Source organism: Pseudonaja textilis, chromosome Z (genome assembly GCF_049901715.1).
Source record: "Pseudonaja textilis isolate UNSWEBS1 chromosome Z, rPseTex1.2, whole genome shotgun sequence".
In the NCBI taxonomy this organism is placed as follows: domain Eukaryota; kingdom Metazoa; phylum Chordata; class Lepidosauria; order Squamata; family Elapidae; genus Pseudonaja; species Pseudonaja textilis.
Window position 1 is genome coordinate 55,018,677 of NC_142008.1, and position 22,920 is coordinate 55,041,596.

General features: G+C 37.3%; 1 protein-coding gene across 3 annotated transcripts in view; it reads right to left on the reverse strand.

The window, feature by feature from the left end:
• The window catches only part of NPHP3 (nephrocystin 3), an 81,101-nt gene that overhangs the window by 37,397 nt on the left and 20,784 nt on the right, over nt 1-22,920 (reverse strand). For all 3 annotated transcript variants that reach the window (XM_026720384.2, XM_026720381.2, XM_026720382.2), the window contains exons 10-16: nt 21,603-21,706; nt 20,459-20,573; nt 18,494-18,637; nt 14,684-14,781; nt 12,838-12,940; nt 11,943-12,025; nt 371-509 (exon numbers count right to left, since the gene is read on the reverse strand). In XM_026720384.2, coding sequence (XP_026576169.1) covers nt 371-509; nt 11,943-12,025; nt 12,838-12,940; nt 14,684-14,781; nt 18,494-18,637; nt 20,459-20,573; nt 21,603-21,706 — 786 coding nt within the window. The remainder of the gene's footprint in view (nt 1-370; nt 510-11,942; nt 12,026-12,837; nt 12,941-14,683; nt 14,782-18,493; nt 18,638-20,458; nt 20,574-21,602; nt 21,707-22,920) is intronic.

Sequence of the window (22,920 nt, forward strand, 5' to 3'; positions counted from 1 at the left end):
CGGTGATCATGGAATTAGATTGCAAAGGAGACATTTAAATTACTGAATCCAATCCTGCAGAAAATGTTAGTGAAAAGTATACCAATGACTCCCAGGGAACAAGGGAAGTTATCAGTCTCCCATCTTATTAGAAGGAAGAAAACTGAACTTACTTGCCTTTCATTATCCATATACTAAATTAGTGTTTTTCAGCTTGGCAACTTTACAATGCATTGGCTTTAATTCTCAGAATTCCCGAACCAGCATACTGGCTATGAAATTTTGTGAAGAGTAGTCTTCAAATTGTAATGCTGTTTGAAAAACACTGTCTTAAGTAAAGTGCCTAATCCATAAAATTAGATGTGTTATTGCATCAGCCTTGAAAACTTGCCTCTTTCATGAGTCTTTTCTCCTTATCACTTTTCAAGGACTCTTCAACTGATCTCAAAACTAGCTGGTAAAGAGCCATGACATCCTGGCACTCAAAACACCTCTGTAGAAATACATCAATATCTTCTGTACTTTTGGTTCTGAATGACATAATACAAAATATTTTAAAAAACAAACAATACATTCAATTTTTTACTTGAAATAGGCAAGTATTAAGAATCATAAATCTTCATAATTGTTATATGTCTATATAACTAAAGCTCAAATGTTAATGATTGTTCATAATCTAAAGTCACTTGTTTGAGATGGGAGAAATTGAATAAAATAAATAAATAATACATAAGAGGGAGAGAAAGGGAGGAGAGATGAAAATATGGCTACACTTTTAGCCAAATAAGTTGCCTGTGAGATATGTTTTATCCCAAAGAACTCAGTCAGTCTTAACTTTAAATGGCAAGACATCAGGCAGAAATCCTCCAGAAAAAATAACAATATGAAAATTAAGTCTAAATAAAACATTTGAATTTATTAACCAAAAGATATCTAAAGTTAGTTTAGTGTTTACTGTACTAAAGCCAAATAAGCCCCAATATAAATATAATATAAATAAGGAAAGTTAATAAATCTGTTAATTGTTCTTATTTTAGAGCATATTTTAGAGCAAAAAAAAATGATGCTATTTAAAAGTTACAGTTTTGTGCTTGGCCTAAGGCATAGCCTGTGGAAAGATGTAGGCTCCATGATTTCACTCATGTGTTAGCTTTCTCCAATATAGTGTCAGTGAGAAAGTTTGAGGCCCACAACACAACAAAGGGTGACATATTAGAGAAAGCTGCTGTAGCTCATTAAACCAGTAGATGTTATTGCCACATATGACATCACAATCAGGTCAAATAAATTAATTGTATATTCCATAATGCAACAGGACAGTTTAACAATCAGGTCAAATAAATTAATTGTATATTCCATAATGCAACAGAGGACAGTTTAGGGATAAAAGTAGGATATTCATTCCAATGCTTATATTTAATCAGCTGAATTCATAGATCAGGCTAAGGTGAAGTTTGATTAACCATGGTTTGCTGAATCAAAAATATTTGTCTATGTTGGAAGAATCTACTATTGGTATTGTACAATTTACTCATATATTATTACATATATAAAGAAGTCAATGAATCCAAACAAAAAAGTACGCCTAAATAGAATAGAATAGAATAGAATAAACAGAGTTGGAAGGGACCTTGAAGATCTTCTAATCCAACCCTCTGCTTAGGCAGGAAACCTTACACCACTTCAGACAAATGGCTATCCAGCATCTTTTTAAAAGCTTCCAGTGTTGGAGCATTCATAACTTCTGGAGGCAAGTTGTTCCACTTTAATTGTTCTAACTATCAGGAAATTTCTCCTTAGTTCTAAGTTGCTTCTCTCCTTAATTAGCTTCCACTCATTGCTTCTTGCTCCAGACATATTATACAGACAGAATATACAGAAGCAATCATTCTACTCATTAGAAGAACACCAAAGATTACCTGAGTCAGGAAGGATCCAATTTGAATGGAATATATTCTCTTTGTAGACTTGCCTAACAAATCACATTTTCTAATTATCATAACGAACCACTGATTGATAAATATTTAGTATGGTCAATCTGCATGTAAATTTAAGATCAAATCTGTCAGAATATTCATGATCTGGCAGAGACATGGTAACAAGGTCAGCCAATGAACGGCTTAAGAATAGATCAGCCAATGGGAGCTGAATTGGAAACAGAAACTAAAAGAGTGAATCTGGGCATGGCTTATCTCTGTTCTGAGCTCTGAAGCTGCTGCTTGTGCTTTGCTTGTGTTACGTTGGAAGAATCTACTATTGGTATTGTACAATTTACTCATATATTATTACGTATATAAAGAAGTCAATGAATCCTGCTAAATCAGTCATCTCTGTGTGCTTTCTGGATTTGATTTCTGCAATAAACTCTAACGGTTATGTGCCCAGAATACACAAAAAGACTGAATTGTAATTTAGGCTGAGAGAGAGAGACTGCCTGTATTTAAAAGGAGAAACAAGGCAGAGAAAAGTTTGCAGGATGGCTGCTGTGGAAATTAAGGAGAGCTCTCTGCCTTGTTTGGGACAGAACAATATTATTTGGGCTGCAAAGATGGAATGTTTCCTGAAAGCTAAAAGGCTGTGAAATACTGTTGAAAACCCACCCCAAGCGCCATTAGCTGCTGAAGATCAGAGGCAGCATGATAAAGCAATGGCTTATATCATCTTAAGTTCAGAAGATGAACAGTTTATCAATGTAACTGATTTAAAGACTGCAAAGGAGGTCTGGCTGAAGTTAAGAAGTGTGCATGAGAGTGTGTCATGCAATATTGTGCAATTATCAAGAAAGTTACACAGACCCAGTTTGCAACCAGGAGAATCATTGGAGCAGCATTTTGTACATATGCAGACTTTGTTGAATTAGAACAGCATAGAATGCAGTTTTCTGAATCTCAGAAAGTGGTATTGGTTAACAACAGTCTAAATCAGGGATCACCAATCTTTTGGACCTCAGGGACCACCCAATTTATAATCTTAAATCCCGGGGACCACTAATATGAATTTTGACTGTCAGTGGCTTGCTGAAGTTGGGGTGTGTGTGTGTGAGAGAGAGAGAAAGAGATGGAGGGAGGGAGAAAGAGAGAGAGAGGGAAGGAGAGAGGGGGGAGAGGGAGAGAGAGGGGGGTTAGATCAGATCTCTCTCTCTCTCATATACACACACACACAAACACACAGAGGCAGGGGTTCTGTGGGTGTGGCCTAATTTGCGGGTATGGCTTGGTGGTCATGTGACTGGCTGGACATGGCTTGTATGTAAATATTATAAATATTTATATAAATATTGAATTTTTTTTATAAAAAAGAGCAACTTTTACCCAAAATGAGACAAAGCTGGCAGGCAGATTGAGTTGCTCATAGAATCATAGATTCATTCAGAGATCTATCGTTCTGCCATTGGCTAGCTGAGTTTGTCACATAAAATTTGCTTTCAAGCAAACCCATAAAATTTGCTAGCAAGAAAACTCACAAAATTAGCTCACAACACACCATGTATATAAATATTGAAATTTTTATTAAAAAAAGAGCAACTTTTACCCAAAATCAGGCAAAGCAGGCCGGCAGATTGAATTGCTCATAGAATCACAGATTCACTTAGAGATCTGTGTTTCTGCTATCGGCTAGCTGAGTCTGTACTGCTTCAGTCCTGAGGAACGTCTAAAGATTAGCTAGAAAGCAAGAAATCCAACAATTTTCTGCTTTCTAGCTAATCTAATATTTTAACATCTACAAATGCAATTCCTGCTCTGGTTTGCATTCAAATACTACAGAAACAATGTCCCAGAGTCATTTAGACCAGCAGTTGCCAACTGGCAGCCCGCAGCCCACTGGTGGTCCGTGAGAACAGCTGATGGTCGGAAAAATAGCAACTTAGCAGGCAAGTTTGCTAAGTAAGGAGTGGGCGGGGAGGGTGGGCCATGTGGGCGGTGCAGCCTTGTGTTCCTGCACAGCCTGGATTAATTGCTTTGGTGGGGGTGCTCTGGGAGTGACATTCCTCTGAAGACCACCAAAATTTTCTCACAGACCATTAGTGGGCCATAGGCCACCAGTTGGCAACCACTGCTTTAAATGACTCATGGGACATTATTTCTGCAGTATTTGAATGCAAACCAGAGCAGGAATTACATTTGGAGGCGTTAAAAGCTTTTTTAATAGCTGAGGAGCAGAAGTGCCAGTGAGGACAATATCCTGAGGAGGGGGCCCAAGGAACAGAAAGATAAAAGCAATGGAAAATTCCACAGACTGGCCCTCTCCAAAGATCAGAGCAGCAAAAGAGATCAGATTACAGCCCAGCAACAGAGGCGGTGCTTTATAAAAAAGAAATGTTTGAAAAGGCAAAACTTTTTGCAAGGAAGAAATTATTTGCAAGACAGAAACACTTTGCAAGGAAGAAAATTAGCTGATGAACAAGCTGCTGTTGCAAAAGTTAGATATTATAATAGCAGAAATCAAGAGACAGTGGGACTAGTCAAACAATCGTTAATAATTTTAAATTGTTTTACAGGATGGGGCCAGCTGCTGGAGATGCAGTAGCCTTGGCAAATGGCCAGAAGGCTAAAGTCATTGGAAGAGGCAGTGTGCAAATTCCATATTTCGAAACAAGGTTTAATGACATTTTTTGTGTGCCTGAAATGGAACATACTTTGCCGAGTGTCTCTAGTTTAGACAAGTAAGGATTGAGACCACATTTGTAAATGGGAAGTGTTTCACAAAGTATGTGCAACGGGCATAAAGCAAGATAACCTTTATGTATTGCAGGGACAAAATATTTGATGTGCACAAACATTGGGCAATGTGGCACAATATGATTCTTGTGTTCATCTCTTGCACATGAAGCTTGGCCATGCTAGCTTTTGCAAAAGATGGAACAGTTTGCAGAAGAATTACATGTAAAGGGATGTAAGGCATATTTGTATTGTGCAGTATGCAAAACAGGTCCAAGGCATTCCCAGTAAGCAAGAGTAGCACAAGGCAAACAACAAGAGGTCAAGAGCTGGTACATGCAGACTTGGTTGGGCCAATGCAAACCAGTTTGGGAGAAGCAAAGTACGCACTGGTCATTGTAAATGACTATAGGAGGTTTGATTCTGCTATTTACTAAAAAGTAAAATAGAGGTACTAAAGAAATTTCATAGAAAGAAGGTATAAACAACAGGCATGTCAGCTCAAACTGACAGAGGTTCAGAATTCATGTCAACAAGTTTTCAACAGTGGTCGGGACAGTTAGGAATAAAACACAGATGCACAAATCCGTACACAGCAGCTGAGAATGGTGTTGCTGAGAGACAGAAAGGGGTCATACAAACCATAAAGGACTCACTGCTAGAGGATTCTGGTCTGAACAGGTCATATTGGGGTGAAGCCATGTTGACTGCTAATTATTTAATTAATAGGTTGTGTCAGATCCGTGTATCAATGGAAGAAGGGGGAGAAGTTGGTACAAGTAATCCTTTTTGATGTAACCTGAATATATTAAATCTTATACTGAATCTGTATAACTTGCACATGATATACAACTGGAGGATTGGAGCCAGATGTCTAGAAACTTGTCACCTCTTGGAGAGATAACAAGAGGAGAAGGGGCCATAAAAATTCCAGCTCTGGAAGATACGCCCTGGGAAACTCTCCTAAGATACGTTCCCAGAAAAGGGGAGGTGGGAATTAACATGTTGGTTCTTTGTCTGACTAAAACCACATCTAAATAAGGGGAGGGGTTCTAACTCCCTTTATCTGTATGCCTGGAAGCATCTTACATTCTGCTTTGATTAGTACTGGGATTACCTCCTTTTAATAAAATAAAATACTTCCTTTTGAAGTGCCTGGCTTTCAGAAGTTCGTTCTTTTTCAGTTGAAGGGGAAAAGTCCAGTGCTTACATATGTGGAGTTCCTCCATTAGTGATACTCCGTATGCAGTGTTATATGGGAGAAAACTACCTCTGGCATGTTTAAGGGTTTTTGGAAGCAATGCGTGGGTGCATATTCCAAAAGCAATTAAAAGAAAGGGACAACCAAAGGCTAGAAAGCTTAGGTTTATGGGCTTTGAGCTAGGGTCAAAGAGCTATCACTTTAGCGATGGGAGAAAGAGAATAGTGATTTCCAGGTCTGCTAGCTTTGCAGAGCAAAATTAGAACAGAATTGATGCAAATTTCTGGGATGATTCACTAAGTGGACAGTGATCCACTTAGTGATGGTAACTCACTTAGTGATGGTGTCTGCGTTCAGGGAGGGGAAGCTGAAAAAGATATGAAGAAAGAGAGGGTTAACACAAAGGACCAGTCAATGCCACGCAGGTAAGAGTGATGGAACAAAGGGATGCCACCTGACAGGTGTTCTGCTAGTAAAGTTAAAGTGTGTAATATATGGTATGAGCCAAGAAACTATAAGAAAGTATTGACATTACCTAAAATTGAACAAGTAAAGTGGAAAGAAGCCACGGGCAAGGAAATGAAATCCATGGGTGAACATAATATATTCACATCTATGACTTTGCCACAGGGTAGCAAAGCTATAGGATGCAAATTGGTATACAAGAAGAAAGTACTGTCCAATAATGAGGTACAATATAAAGCAAGGTTAGTGGCACAAGGCTTTTCAAATGAAAAATGTGCGCTATGATGAGGTATTTGCACCAACTGTATAGAGTGAAAGCATCAGGCTGGCATTAGCGTTGGCAGCAGCACATGGCCATAAAATTTGGCATTTTGACATAACCACTGCATTCATCAATGCAGAATTAGAGGAAGAAATTTACATGGTTCACCAGGATATGAAAGTAAAAAGCCTAACATGGTATATAAACTGAACAAGGCCATTTATGGGCTGAAATTTGCTAATAAGTTGGAGAAGAAATTTGAATTAAAGAACTTGGGAAAAATAAAAAATTGTCTTGGTGTAGAGGTACAAAAAACTGAGAAAGGTCAAAAAAGAAAAATTGAACAATTGTTGGAGAGATATAACATGAAAGACTGTAATATTGCTCCAACACCTATGAGTACAGATTTTCATAAGTTTAGCTGAGGATGAAAGTGAAGCCTGTATATCTGTCATAGGAAGCCAGTTATATCTGTCATAGTGGTTCAGACCAGACATAGCTTGCACAGTAAGCATTTTGAGTCGCTTTACTGCTGTACCAACGCAATTGCATTGGGTGGGTGTAAAAAGGATTCAGGTATTTGAAGGGAACTGTGAATTTGGGTCTTCAAATACAGATCTCTGAAGAATTAAAATTGAAATGCTATGTTGATAGTGATTATGCAAACCAGAAAGTCCAATTCTGGGATTGTGATATTGTTTAGAGGGGCTTTAATTGGTTGGAAGTCCAGAAAGCAAACAACTGTCACCATTTCTACTGTGGAGGCAGAATTTATTGCTTTACCTGAACTCTGTTCAGAGATAACTTGATATGTACAGGTGCTACAGGATTTAAATGTAAACTTACATGAAGCTGTATTGGTGTATGAGCATAATGCTGCCTGCATTAAAATGGCAGCAGGTAACAGAGTAAAAAATAGAAGCAAGTATGTGGACATTAAATATTGTAATGTAAGATAAGCCATTAAATCCAAATTGATTAGCTTGCTTCACTGTGCATCAGAAGACAATCTGGCTGACATAATAACCAAGTCATTAGATGGAGTGCACCATAGGAAGAATATTAAAGTTAATTGGATATGTCTCTTTCAGTCACGAAGGGAGGAGTGTCACAATATTCATGAAGCTGTTGCTTGTGTTTTGTGTTATGTTGAAAGAATCTACTATTGGTATTGTACAATTTATTCATATGTTATTATGTATATAAAGAAGTTAATGAATCCTGCTGAATCAGTCATCTGTGTGTGCTTTCTGGATTTGATTTCTGCAATAAACTCTAACAAAATTGAGACAGACTAACTTGACAAACTCAGATGATAAAAGTATCAAGAATCAAGACATGAACTTTTATGATCAAAAGTTATGCAAGGACAGCTAGATTTCTCTCCAAACTGTCTTCTAAACTGTAACAATGACAAGGCTGATGAAAGCATCTAGCCCAAGGGTCTCAAACTCAAGACCCGTAGATCGGATCTGGCCTGCTATGTGATTGGATCCGGCCTGTGAGGCCATCCTGGTCTACCCGATGCTAAGAGGAAAGATTAGGCCAGCCTGGCTTCGACCCAGTCTCCCCAATGTGAAGAGGAAACATGCCAGTAGTTGGGGGAGTGGTATCAAATTGGCCAAACCACCCAGTTGGCCACACCCACCCAATTAGCCATGCCCGGCTGGACCCCCAAGATCAAACACAGCTTCTGATGCGGCCCTCAATGAAATTGAGTTTGACACCCCTGATCTAGCCCAATACTTTTAGGTTATAAAGCAACTGAATTTCATAAAAGTGTACATGTAGAGTATGTAAGAACTTCTCTATTCTACAGCTTATTATTTTGTTTGCTGCTTTCTGCTTATTTCTTTTTTTCTGGAATCAAGAAATAAGACGGTTTCATTAACTATCAGATTCATATTGTAGATACCTATCAGCATATATATGCTGGGAAACTGTTGATCAGCAATATGTACCTCAAGCTAGTTGTGCTGGCACTGATACAGAACAATGCTGGAATAATGATGTTCAAGATTTGATTCAATAAACCGGACTTCCGGTTTGTCGGCTTAGGTGACAGCAGGGATTCGCGTTTCTCCGCGATCCCTGCTGTGCTAGCCGCCTTGGTGCCTCCGATCCTGACGGATTTGGAGGCTAAGGCTGCCCTGTTGGGGCAGCTGAAGAAAGGGGGGATCCGGACAGGGGTTGAGGGGTATCGCAAACCCCCTCCCCAGCCGGCAATAACCCCCTTCTCTCAAGACGGTGGAGTGGCGGTCTTAATGGCAGCCATAAAGAAGCCGGCAACTGGATAAAGAATGTGCAGGAGGAAGAAGAAGGAGTTTTAAAATGAAAGTTTTTTCTTGGTCGAACTGGGACCTTAAGGACATATTCAACACCTGGGAAAGTATTGGCTTTTTTCTGGACGCTACAATGTTCCCGATTGATGTTTTCAGCGGCGAAGAAAAGTGATGAAAAGGGAAAGTTACTCTCCCTCCCTTATGGAATTAACAAATGGACAAGGGAAACCTGCCTTTTGATAGAAGGTAAAATCTAAACTCCTTTGTTATAAGTGGGAAGGGAGAGGCTTGGAAAAAAAAATTTTTACTCTAAGACTTTGTTGGAGGAGATGCCTTGAAGATAAAGAGAATAGAAATTAATTCTAAAAAAGATTTAAAGCACAGACTGGACGTTTTTTCTTTCCCTAATTTGACTTCACCCCTAGAAGAGAAATTGTAAAAAGAAGAAGTTTGTACCCTGCCTGGACTGTTTGATGATTGCAGGATTTGGGGACTTTTGGGAACTGTTTTAAGTTTGGAAATAATTGATTGGCTTAATAATAATAAGAGGATATAGAAAAAGAAAAAGAAACAGTTTAAAATGGCTCTATCTCTTGATGAACTAAAAAACAATATTTAAAAATAAGGAAAGAAGGCAAAGATGTTATGGGAGAAGCCCTTTGTTTCCTAGATATGGCGCTTGTCATGTGTCAGCAAATTAAACAACAGCTGGAAGAAGCCGAGGAAGAAGAAGCCATTTTAATGAACTAAATGGTGTGACTAAGAAAGAAAGGAGAAAGAGAGGAGCAAAAGGAAGGACTTAAGAAATAAAAAAATATTTATGAAAGAGAAAAAGAAGATGCAAAAACAACAGAATGCTAGAAAGCAAAAGGAAAGAGGAATGCAACAGAAAGGGGAAACCAAGAAGGCAGAGAGGTTTGGAGAGGAGGGGGTAAAAAGTTTAGGTGGGCCAAGAAGGAAAGGGAAAAGGGGGAAAAAAGTTACAAAGGTATAAAACAAGATGGAGAAAAGAAATTTTTTTTTAGGGATAATGGGTAATGTATGGGGTTTTTTTCTTAAAAAAAACGGGATTCTGCAAAGTACACATGAGTATTGTAATAGTGGTATTTGTATTATAAGTAGATAATCAGAACTTTTTAAGATCTAATAAAAGACTAAAATATTAAGGTATAACTTTAAAATGTTTAATAATGAATGATTTTAAGTTTTAATAAAATACTAAAGGGAATGTTTAAAATATTAGTTTAAATATAGAGTTTAATAGATTAATGTGTTGACTGTTATGGATTTATTATTGTAGTATTGGTTTCTGAAATAGTAGAATGTACTAAGCAGAATCTGATTGGGATTTAGGTGTTATTTTAAATTTTAATTTAGGGGAATGATAGAAAGGCATCATACTCTGATTAGTGATTCCAGGGGAAACTATTCTTTTTTATATTGGAAATGAGACAGATGTAAATGGAGAAATGGACAAAAGATATAAAAATATTTTTCTCTAAAGCAAGATTAAATATATAAAACAGAATTAAGACGAGGCAAAAGTGGAGAGGAGTTATATAATAGATATAGAATGGTAAACAAGATAGGTAATGGTATATAAGAAGAGCATGAATTCAATTGAAGTCCATACAAAAAGAGGCAATCTGGGGCCAAGTTACTTTCTAAAAGAAAGTTTTATGTTTTTATGTTTATGTCTTATGTTTGTGTGTTCAATTAAAAATTAAATAATAAAATCTCGGAGGAAGACTAGATGAGAACAATTATAAACAAGCCAGAGGAAAATATAAATGTGATGATTGAATAGCAGATAAATTAGAAAGGAAATATGATTGAATAATGATTAAAGAGAAACAATGTGGAATTTGGTAAAGGGAATTTACGTGTTTATATGGAAATGGGATAAATTATAAGTATGTGATATAAAGCAATGTGTTACCTGCCTTGTAAAGATTTGCAATGGAAAGAGGTTTTATGTTTTTAATGTTTAATGATGTTTTGTTTTGTTTTTTGTTTGTTTGTAAAATCAATAAAACTTGTTTTTTTTTAAAAAAAGATTTGATTCAATAAACCTTGGCAATTATTGTAATGTAATGGGTAATGCCTTCTGTGATGATTATACCCAGCTGGGACAAAGATCCTAAGAAAGGAAGAAATCAAGGAGTTTTTTTCTTGAATTTGTGGTCTTAATACATTTGGAGAACAGGAGTTAAGGGAGGCTGTTGTATCAACTAAGTCACTGCTTGTGAAATTATTTGGAAAGTGCTATGCTCTCTCCATATGAGGGAGGTTGATAAAACAGCTGTAAAACTCTTAAAAATGCAATAAATAAATGTAAGAGTTATAAATCTAACAACCAGTTACAAAAATAGTTGTGAAAAACTATGAATGCCTGAATAAAATTGTTATCTTTATGTTCTTTACAGGATGAAATTGTTGCAAACTTTTGACTTTCAAGTTCTTTTACAGTGACAAATAAAACAAACCAATAAAAGGGGCAAAAGAAGACTTGGAGACTATGTTGCTAAGCAATGGCCGCCAGGCAGCACCTGGAGCCATATTAGGCTACCACCTGTATTGAATGATACCTTCATAATCCCTAATCAAGTTGTTCAGGCAAAGTCTATTATTGCCCAAAATTTGGACAAAGTTCAAAGGCTGCAAGTTGTAACAATCAAATCCAAAATCTCTACTGATATCCATTAAATCAAGTTTTACTGTATGTATTAGATATTCTTTTTTTTTTTCAAAAAAGAAGTATCCTACAAATTACAGAGCTTGAATTTAATAGATTATTAGAATAAAGGTAAATGTTTCCCTGTTCATTAGTGTCTGACTCTAGGGCACAGTGCTCATCTCTGTTTCTTGGTCTAGAGAGCCAGTATTGTTATTATAAATTCAAAAGAATTTTCCACCTGACTAAAAGTCAAAGAGCTTGGGAACCTATGTCATTAAGAAGAATAAAAATTGCAAAATTTCATTTGGACAATCTACTACTTATATTTGTGTTTTGATACCAAGCACTAATTTTACTGGATCTGGATTCTTAATTATTGTTTTCTAGCAGCAACAGCACATCAGTATGTTTAACATACCCAGACATCATTCTGCCCAAAAGAGTGACATAGAGGGCAGTGCAGGTTGAAGTAGAATTACTGTGTTTTTCAATCTTCTTCTCCTAAAGGAGTAGAAAACAAAAAATTAATCTTTCTACGACATTGAAAACTGTTATGAATACAAAGGTTCATATAGAATACAAGAAACATCACATTAACATACAACTGTCCTTTGAACATATTGCCTTCGGGATGAGTCACTTTGTTCAAAACCAATTTCATACATACATACATACATAAATATTTTAAGTATAATAAAATAAATTTCAAAAATACATTTTTTTAAATTTAATAATAAAAGTGCATTACAGATCAATTTCTATTATAATAAAACAAAGACATGTGTGGAATTCTGGATTTTTTAAAACTATGATTTTCAGACATCCACACTAATATAACCAGGATTGAGGATCCTTAGAACAAAATTTAGAGCAAAATTCAATATTTAGAGCATCACAATTAAAATAGTTGTTGCATAAATTTTCAGACTTACTACAGCATGAAAAAAATACAAGCATTTTATTGAAATATTACTTGATTTTGCTAAACATCTTTACTTATTCCCAATCATGTATTCTGCAGTTTAAAAACTAAAGTTCACAAGTATAATCTAGAGAAGACATAGGCCTGCTAATCATAAAAGCAAGCAATGGAATAAGGATAATTTCAATGGTAAATAACCTGCTATTATAAATAGGCTTTGTTGTCTTTCTTACATTTTAAACCTTGAGCTATCCATTTTTGGTGCAGAACATTTTGATTTTTTTTTCTTTAAAGTTATATAAGAGTAATTATTTCTCCTTTTAATTTGAAATATTTATAATTAAGTCTGGTAAGTTAGAATGATAAATTTGTATTTGTGAAGCAGCAATACCTGTTCTTTGGTCAGCTTCAGGCTTGCATTGTTGCATTCTTCATTAATCAGATATTTCATATAGCTGACAGTTAATGGTTCAAGATGAATGGTAGGCCACAGCCTTTCAATGAAAAAGCAGAAAATGATAATCATGTATGGAATTTAATGTGTGTAGAGTAGGTTCAAATGCAAGAACTATTTTAAAAATCCAGGACAGTGTTCAGTGTTCTGAATGTTATGTATGACAGACAGTAAAACAATCACTTAAAAACACAACTGTCTCAAAAATAAAATAGCGATCATTAATGGTTCTTCATCAAACTAAGGTGCCAGAAATCTTATACTCCAATATTTTTATTAAAAGACTTAAATTGGAAACAATTCATCAACTCTATGTGAACAATAGCGGACTCAAGACACAGCCCTGTGGGGTGCCTGTACTCAAGAAGATGGAGTTGCAGACTTTTCTTCCAACTTGCACAAACTGGGCTCTATCAATAAGGAAATCCAGTATCCAATTTCAAAAAGGAATATTAAAACCTAATAGGCCCAATTTGTTCACCAGATGCTGAGGCATGATTGTGTTGAATGCAAACTAAACTCAATAAACAGCATTCGCACATGAGTATTCTTCTCTTCCAGGTGCTAAGGTAAGATGAAGAACACAAGAAAGTGCATCATCTATAGCAGTGATGGTGAACCTTCTTGTTGTGGCATGCCGAAAGCGCATGCACCATCACCCACAATGCAATGTGCCTCCAGCGCATACGCGCACAACACTCCTGCCTCCCCTTACCTGCACTGCGCATTCACATGCCTCACAGCTGATTTTTGGCCCATTTGAGGCTGTTTTTGTCCTCCCAGAGGCTCGAGGGAAGTCTCTGCAGCCTCCAGAGGCTGAAAATGGGCCCCTTTCAGCACTTCCAGTATTTCCAGAAGGCCTGTTTTTTGAAAATCAGCTGGGAGGTGTGCGCATGCGCAATGCAGGTAAGTTTGGATGGAGCTCATATGCCCGCAGAAATGGCTCTGCATGCCACCTGTGGCAGGTGTGCCATAGATTCACTCTCATGGAATAGAATGGTTCTTCCGATAGGCAAACTATAATGAGTTGAATATAGGGGGAAAACATGAAATTATATAGTCCTTTGCCAATCTCCTGAAACACTTCATCATAATGGAAGTGAGTGCAACTGGATGGTAATCATTAAGGCATGCAATTATAGTTTTTTTTTGTACACTGGTACAATGATTGCAGTCTTAAAACAAGATGGAACCATAGCCTAATGAAAAGGTCTTCAAACTTGGCAAGTTTAAGACTTCTGGACTTCAACTCCCAGAATTCCTGAACTAACAGGACTGGAGGAAGAATTCTGGGAGTTGAAGTACACAAGTCTTAAAGCTGTCAATTTGAAGACCCCTGCCTAATGCAACAAGACATTGAAGATGTCTGTGAGAACAGTGGGCAGCCAGTCAGAACACTCCTTAAGTACTTGCCCAGGGATAATATCAGGACCTGCAGCTTTTCGAGTATTGACTTTCTGCAGTATCTTCTGAGTAGCAATTATATCACATTTGTAAATGCATCTCTCACTTGCATTGTGAAGTGGTATAATTCAGGAGCATGTATATTTTCTGAATGGCCATCACAGTCACTTTGTTACAAAAAGTATGTTGCTTTCTTCATAGATATGCCTATTTGTCTTCATGATTCATAGTAAAAACATTCTGCCATGTGGACTGTACAGATGGAGCTGACTCTTATAAGGCACTTAACTTTCTGCTGTCTGCAACTGAGATAAAAACTACCATGTCTGATTTTTCCCAGCTGAATAGCGTAGTTTATTGTATAACAAAACAAGTTTACCTCCAAGCTTGTGGACAACTTTCAACATTCACAGATACCACAACTCTTACATTCACTGGCAGTGGATCAATCAGCCACTTCATATGCTTTTCAGCTTGCTGAGAGACATAAGGTTAATTTAAAATTCAGAATGCTGTAACAGGTTAAAAATACGTGTATTTCTTTCAACTGCCTACATAAAATAGAACTGCACCAGTGGTTGGTTTCAAAGTTTTTTACTACTGGTTCTGTGGGCGTGGCTTGCTTGGTGGGCGTGGCTTGATGATCATGTGACTGGGTGGCTGTGGCTTGGTGGCCATGTGACTGGGTGGGCATGGCCAACTCAATGTCACTCACTTCAAGGGGTGCCTTGCATGGTCCCGCTGCTCCCAGTCATTCCTTGTCACACCCATCCTCAACGTATCTATAGTTCTTTAAAAATGTTGTTCACCTTTTTTTGACTTTATTATCTACATACTATAGATGTACTTTCATGGACCACTGAAAGAAAGAAATGGCTCACATGCTTTGCCCAAGAGTGTGGTAGGCAACAGGCTTTTAAAGGGCTGCCAGAAAGAAGGGGGACAATGTATTTTACAAAGTACAGAAGGCAAACAAGAAGCAATGGATGGAAACTGAACAAAGAGAGAAGCAATCTAAAACTAAGGAGAAACTTCCTGTCAGTAAGAACAATTAACCAGTGGAAATGCTTGTCTCTGGAGTTCTGGGTGCTCCATCATTGGAAGTTTTTAAGAAAAAATTGGACAGCTATTTCTCTGAAATGGTATGGGTTCCCTCCAAGGTCCCTTCTAAATGTTATTCTGCTATTCTGACACCTTTCCCAGGACCTCAGAGTTTGGCATCCTCAGTTTTCCTGCCTGAACAGGGGATTGGACTAAAAGACCTCACACACACACACACATCTGGTCTGGGACGAACTGATCCGGCAAGCTCCAGAGGAGTGGGCTGCCTCCCAGAGCACTGCCACTGCCTGCTTCTCCCAGGTAATGAATGATGATGGTGATGGCTGTGACCAGACCCCTTTTTTACTTTCGCCTCTGGGAGAAGGAAGAAAGTGGGCGGTGATGGTGGTGGCGGAAGCATCCTGTGGCCGCTCCTTTCTTCCTTTCGTCCCTCGAGCCTGGGAATGAGGGGAGCAGCTAGCTGGGATGGGGCCACACCAGTAACGAAGCCAGCCAAGAGAGCCCAGGGATGGGGGGGGCTTGGCAAGCTCGGAGGATGTTGGGAGGGGGGGAGGCAAGCTCCGGAATGGTGGGGGAGGGGGGAGGCAAGCTCTGGGGATGGTGGTGGTGGGGCTAGTGTGACTCGCAGGAAGATCAGGGCTGCTCAGTTGGGGCAAAGGCACCATGTCGGAAGGCAAGTTAAAAATGCAAATTAGGAGGACCCAGTGTGGAGTGAGGAGTGACTGGGAGGAGCGAGCAAGCATTAGGCGGGGTAAGTGTTGGGCAGGCAGGGCAAGCGAACGAGCTGCGATCGGGTCAGGGGCATGGCCAGCCAGAAGTCACTACTGGTTCGGCGATCCATGCATCATTGCCAATGGGCACACAACCTCTGGTGATCACAGAAAAAGAAGTGCAAGATCTATTACACAGGCAGAAGCCAGGAAAAGCACCAGGGCCAGACAAGATAACTCCTTCTTGCTTAAAAGTCTGTGCTGACTAACTGGCCCCCATCTTCAACTGAATCTTCAATAGATCACTAGGGATGTGCTATGTTCCTTCCTGCTTCAAACGTTCTACCATCACCCCAGTGCCAAAGAAGCCCTCCATCAAGGAACTGAACAACTACAGACCAGTTGCTCTAACATCTGTAGTTATGAAAATCTTTGAAAGGCTTGTGCTGTCCCACCTGAAAACCATCATAGATCCTCTGTTAGAACCCATGCAGTTTGCATACCGAGCAAATAGATTGATGATGCAAATAGATGATGCGGTTAATATGGCTCTGCATTACATCCTACAACACCTTGAATCTCCAAATACCAATGCAAGGGTCCTCTTTGTAGACTTCAGTTCAGCATTCAATAGCATCATTCCAGACATTCTTCTAAGTAAATTAAACCAACTAGTGGTACTTGAACACACTTTTAAGTGGATCATAAGCTTCCTAACAGACAGGAAGCAGCAGGTGAAGCTAGGTGGAATCACATCTGATACCTGTACAATCAGCACAGGGCCCCCCCAAGGCTGTATGCTATCTCCACTTCTCTTCTCCCTATATACCAATGACTACATCTCAAACAATCCATCTGTTAAAATACTGAAGTTTGCTGATGACACAACAGTGATTGGTCTCATTCGAGACAACGATGAATCTGCATACAGACAGGAGGTTATATAACTTGCCTCGTGGTGTAACCAGAACAATCTGGAACCGAACACACTCAAAACTGTATAAATGGTGGTAGACTTTAGAAGAAACCCTCCCATACTACCACCGCTTACAATACTAGACAACACAGTATCAACTGTAGAGACCTTCACATTTCTAGTTTCTACTATATCACATGATGTAAAATGGACACCTAACATAAAAAAACGTCATCAAAAAAGCACAACAAAGAATGTTCTTTCTGCGCCAACTTAGAAAGCTCAAACTGCCCAAGGAGCTGCTGATACAGTACTATAGAGGAATTATTGAGTCTATCATCTGCACCTCTATAACTGTCTGGTTTGATTCTGCAACCCAACAGGACAGACACAGATTTCAGAGGATAATTAGGAGTGCAGAAAAAACAATTACTACCCACCTGCCTTCAACTGAGGACCTGTATACTGCACGAGTCAAAAAGAGGGCTGTTAAAATATTTACAGACCCCTCACGTCCCGGACATAAACTGTTTCAACTCCTTTCCTCAAGATGACGCTATAGAGCACTGCACACCAGAACAACTAGACACAAGAATAGTTTTTTCCCAAAAGCCATCACTCTGCTAAACAAATAATTCCCTCAACACTGTTCAACTATTTACAAAGTGTGCACTACTATTACTGTTCATCTTCTCATCACTCCTTATCACCCATTCCCTCCCACTTGTGATAGTAGGACTGTAACTTTGTTGCTTGTATCCTTATGATTTATATTGACTGTTTCCTAGTATGATTTGATTGTTGATTGTACCCTATGACTATCATTATGATTCTTGATTCTTAACGAATGTACCTTTTCTTTATGTATACTGAGAGTATTTACACCAAGACAAATTCCTTGTGTGTCCAATCACACTTGACCAATAAAGTGTTCTGTTCTATTCTATTCTATTCTATTCTATTCTATTCTATTCTATTCTATTCTATTCTATTCTATTCTATGGTTCTCCCAAACCGGTGTGAACCGACTGAATACTACTACTGAACTGCACACATACATAGCATAAAACTAGGTGTCTGATGTTACAGTATAGTTACTGTCTCCAGAAAAAAGGACCTTTTCCTGGCCTCTCTATAATGAGATTTTGTTTTAGCTTAAGATGTTTTAGGCAATGTTTTGATTGTTAAACATGCTTTATATTATAATTTAAGATTATATGTTTATTATATTGCTTGGACTGTTTGATTGAATATATAAAATAACCATAGATTAGCAGCATATGTGAATCCAGTCATCAGGAACAAGGAACAATATTCTGTCCCAGTTCTATTCAAGTATCTTATTTTCACGTGTGTGCAGTTTTAAATGTGAATGTATTTTCTCTATGTTTCTGGTCCATTGTGCAAAAAAAAAAGTATGTATCTTGTTAAGTAGTAAAAAATGATTTAAGCAATTCTAAAACCATCTTTCAGTAAAAGTGGAAGTCAAAAAATACTATACCTGTATTCGATCAATTGAATCAATAATGATTATAATGCTGCCTTGCTGGCGAGAAGAAAGTTTCTCTAACCAACGAGGAAATTCTTCTAATAATTTAGCTGGCTCCAATGAAGTAGGTGAAACTGACCAGGAATTTTGCATAAGCTATGAAAAGAATAAACAGAAACAAAAATCTAAATAATATTTTATCTAAAAATGAAACAAAGAAACAGATCTTTTTTTACTTCATATGATTGAAATTTTTATATGTAAAAAAATATTAGAAAACAATTTATGGTTACTTTACCCTGTCATCTTTCTGTCCAAAGCCTGGAATAGGAAATTAATAATACATTAACAATCTCTAACTCCAGATTTAGCTTATATGCTACCCCAAAGTTTAAGTAGGCCAAGAACAAAACTAAACTGGAATTAAATGTTCCGTAATTTAGCTAGCATACTAATTCTAACCATAAAAATGTTATATATTTTCCTTTTCCTCAGCCTAATGACAGACCCAATGTCACTTTGTCACAGCATAGGTACAATATACTATTCTGAAAATATAACATAGAATAATAGTACTGAGATATTATTAAGACCTTATTAAAAAAACAATGTCAAATATAATAAATTATATTCCGCGGACCAGAAGCCCTGGGAAAATCCCCCCAAAAATCTGCAGGAAAATTCCACACCCCATTTTCCTACCGATCAATCATTCTTTATTTGGGATCGCAGGATACCATCTTCAGCTCTGTTCTCAAGGAGAGGGAGATGGGGAGGGAGAGGGAGAGGGAGAGAGACTGATTGACTTTTGGCTTCATGCAAGGAAAGCAGCAGAAGCCAAAGTCTGTCTTTCTCTCTCCTAAACGCCAGAAATGAGTCTTTGTGAGACTTGTCTTCCTAGCGCAGCCTCTTGGAGCAGGATGCCTTGCAGGGTCCCAAAGACTCATTTCTGGAAGAATTTGGGGGAGAGAAAGAAAGACTTTTGCTGCTTTCCTTGCATGCAGCCAAAAGCAGAAGAAAGAAAGAAGCAGAAAGAAGCAGCCCGGTGGCCAGGCAAGGCGCGTGGGGCAAGTTCCCCCCCTCTGCCCTTTACTCCCTCCCCTCACTACCTCGTGTTGTTCGCAATGCAAGCGACGCAAGCCTTGTGTTCCCGCGCAGCCTGGATTAATTGCTTTGGGGGTGCTTTGGAGGTGACATTTCTTTGCAGACCACCAAATTTTCTCGCAGACCACCAGTGGTCCCTGGCCCACTGGTTGGTGACCACTGCACTAGCAGAACAGCTGTCAATTGAGAAACCTAAATTATGCTTGCCTAAAGCCAGAAACTTAGGTAATATAGCCTTGCTTTATTCCTTAATCAGATAGCTAGAAAAGATAGCAGAATACATTTCTTATGCTCAATACTTTATAACAAAGGGAGATTTTTTTTTTTTGCTTTTGCAAATTTGATGCTAAGGACAAATAAAAGTAAATTTTAACCTTCAAATTATTATACTTCAACAACATATGGATTTGTAAATATCCAAAAAATTGAGTTTCTGAAGTCCCAGAATCTCTATTTTAATTTTACAAGGTGTTTAAATCAAAATATATTTGACACAGTTTCATTTACTATCCCTATAATCTCACTTGGCAATTTATACTGTGTTAACTAAATTCTCAATATTAATCTTACTTTAGAGTTTAATTTTGATTTTTAGACTATAAAATATTGAAATATATTCAGATTAATAATCAACTAGTTCTATACTGAAACATTTAATTTCTATGACATTTTTAAATCCCAAATTTGTTAATTTGTCTGAAATATTTTATCCCTTTTTCTAGTTTCTTTTTTATATTTATATTTTTTAAAAACATCAAATGGAAATATAAAAAAGAAATTTAAGCATAATATAGAGAAATAGAATTCACATTTTATTAAGTGAAAAAAAAAATTCTAGTTCCCATATGCTGATACACAGTAAAATAGACCTACTTTTAAAGTGAGACGTTTGAGAATCAATGTAGGCTCCGAACTGCTCGACATTGGTTTCCCAACAAAATGATAGAGAATGAGTGTATTTGGAGAATGCTTCTGTTGTAACTGAATCCTAATAAGAAAAAAAATATTTATCAACTCAAATACTACAGTTTTACCAAAATATAGATGATTATGTTGTTACACTGGAGAGTTTTTTTATACGGCTATATTTAATTTTTTAAACACTGAACTATCAACTAGATAAAAAAAGTAGAAAAGAAAATCTCTTGACCCTTGCATCAAGGGACTGGCCCACTTAGTTTAGAGTCAACATACTACCGGTAACTGGCAGGAGATCTCCAGGAACTCATATTTTTTTCCAGCCTTGTCTTGAGATATTAGGAACTGAATATACTTTCTATATATAACACATTTTGCCAATGAACTGCCATTCTTTTCCAAAGATTTAAACTTCTGTGCTGCAGTTTCTTTGGCATTTAGAGTAGAAATCTAAATGGTGTCATCAATAAAAGTTTAAATTCTAGATAAATTAAGGTTAAAAAAAACAGTCCTTAGAAAGTAAATGGTGATATATATACATTTAAAATTTTAAATATCTTTATAAGTATACCTTATACAGATTACAGTGGGATATTAAAGAAATGCAACTAAATTAGTTTTGATGTTATTGCACAGGTGAACATTTTTTTCTTCCTTTCCCTGCTGAACAACATTCCCACCAAAGTAAAATGTCAGGAATGGTCACAAGGATAGCTGGTTGGAGGATCTTGAAAACCTAGATTGAGAAGAATCTGTGATAAAGTAATAAATGTGTAAAATACAGAACCTGGCTAACTCTTTGCAAAAGAACTCTGTGGAACAAATGGAGAGGGGAGGGCAGACCAAAACTTATAACAGAGCACATTGCATGTAACATAAATATTATAGGTGTAATGACAATACTAAGTCAACTGAGCTAGTGTGTTATATCTGTGTTATAAAGAGACTAGTAAAGTAGGGTTTAAAGGAAATCTGGGATGCACACAAATGCATATCTGAACATACATGTACAGCTTGGTATTTGTTGAGGGAGGAAAATACTTTTTTAAAATGAACATTTTCTAAAAATACAGATTTTTTTAAAATGTATGTATAATACCATTTTGATAAAAGGAGAGATTTTCCAGATCCTGGCTCTCCAGATACAAGGAGGGGTGGAATTGGTGCAGGGGCTGCCACCAAATCGTTTAGACTTTCATAATACTGCAAATGAAACAATACAATATAATAAATAATTGTTGAATTAGATCCAATCATTTACATTTACTTGATTTTAAAGCTGTGTTAATCCAAAGATTAGTCTTTTCCATATTAATTTATATGCATATAATACTAGCTCGATACCCGTGCTTTGCTATGAAACTATGGGGTTGTGCTTAGTTTTTGGGAGGAAAATAAGGGGGTGGGGAGAAATTCTGCCTCTGCCTAGCAGCATCCATAGGTATTCATCTGGCTAGCAACCTGTCAGTGTGTTTGGAAAGTATTTGTTGTGTGAGCAAAGAGACAGCAGGAAGCCTGGCGTGGTTTAGGTCAACTATTTGTACTAAAGTTGCTTGGTGCCTTAAACTAAAACTGAAACTCCTCTCCTCTGCTTGTGTTTTGCATTTGGAACAGATTTCTTTCCAGGTGGGGAGGGGGAATAGAACTCCTTAGCATCAGAGCATATTAATAATAATATACGAAATACTAATGCTCTGATGGTCATTTCGAAAAATCCTTTCTTAGTGAGCACCTAGAAGCCAATAGCAACGTACATGCCAAATTTCAAGTTTTTACATTTTACAGTTCTGGAGATTTTGTGATGATGCATGAGTGGTATTTCGCTTTTATATATATAGAAGATTGGCACTGGCTTAGTTTGCACATAAAGGTATATTCCAGACCTTGTTAATTAAAGAATTATGATTGGAGGGAGCTAAGAAGAAATTTCTCTGGTGTTTCCCCTGCCCTTTGAAACATTCTCCCCCTAACAGCCGAAGCTGCTTGGCTTTTCAAAAATATCTGCATTCTTCTCGGAGCATAAAGAAGAGCAAGCAGATGTGAGGCTTGTTAGAACCTCCCACCTTTTAATTAATTTTTAATGTTGAAATTTAACTATCTTTGTCTCTTCTTTACATTTTTACATTCATATTTTCTGTTTTTTATTGTCTTTTAATTACATTTTGGATACTACCCAGATTCCCTCTGTGAAGATATGGGCAATTTCTAAATGTGACAAATGAAATAAAAAAGCTAAAACATAATTTACTGACCATAACTATTACTGAACATAGTCCTGATTCATATTTGATCAATTACAATCCTCACTGGTTTTAACAGCATGAAACAGCATGAAAAACTGAACAATTTAGTGTGTGTGGGTTACCAAATCAATTACAGTATTTTGAGACAAGACTTTTATTTTACAATATCTTGGT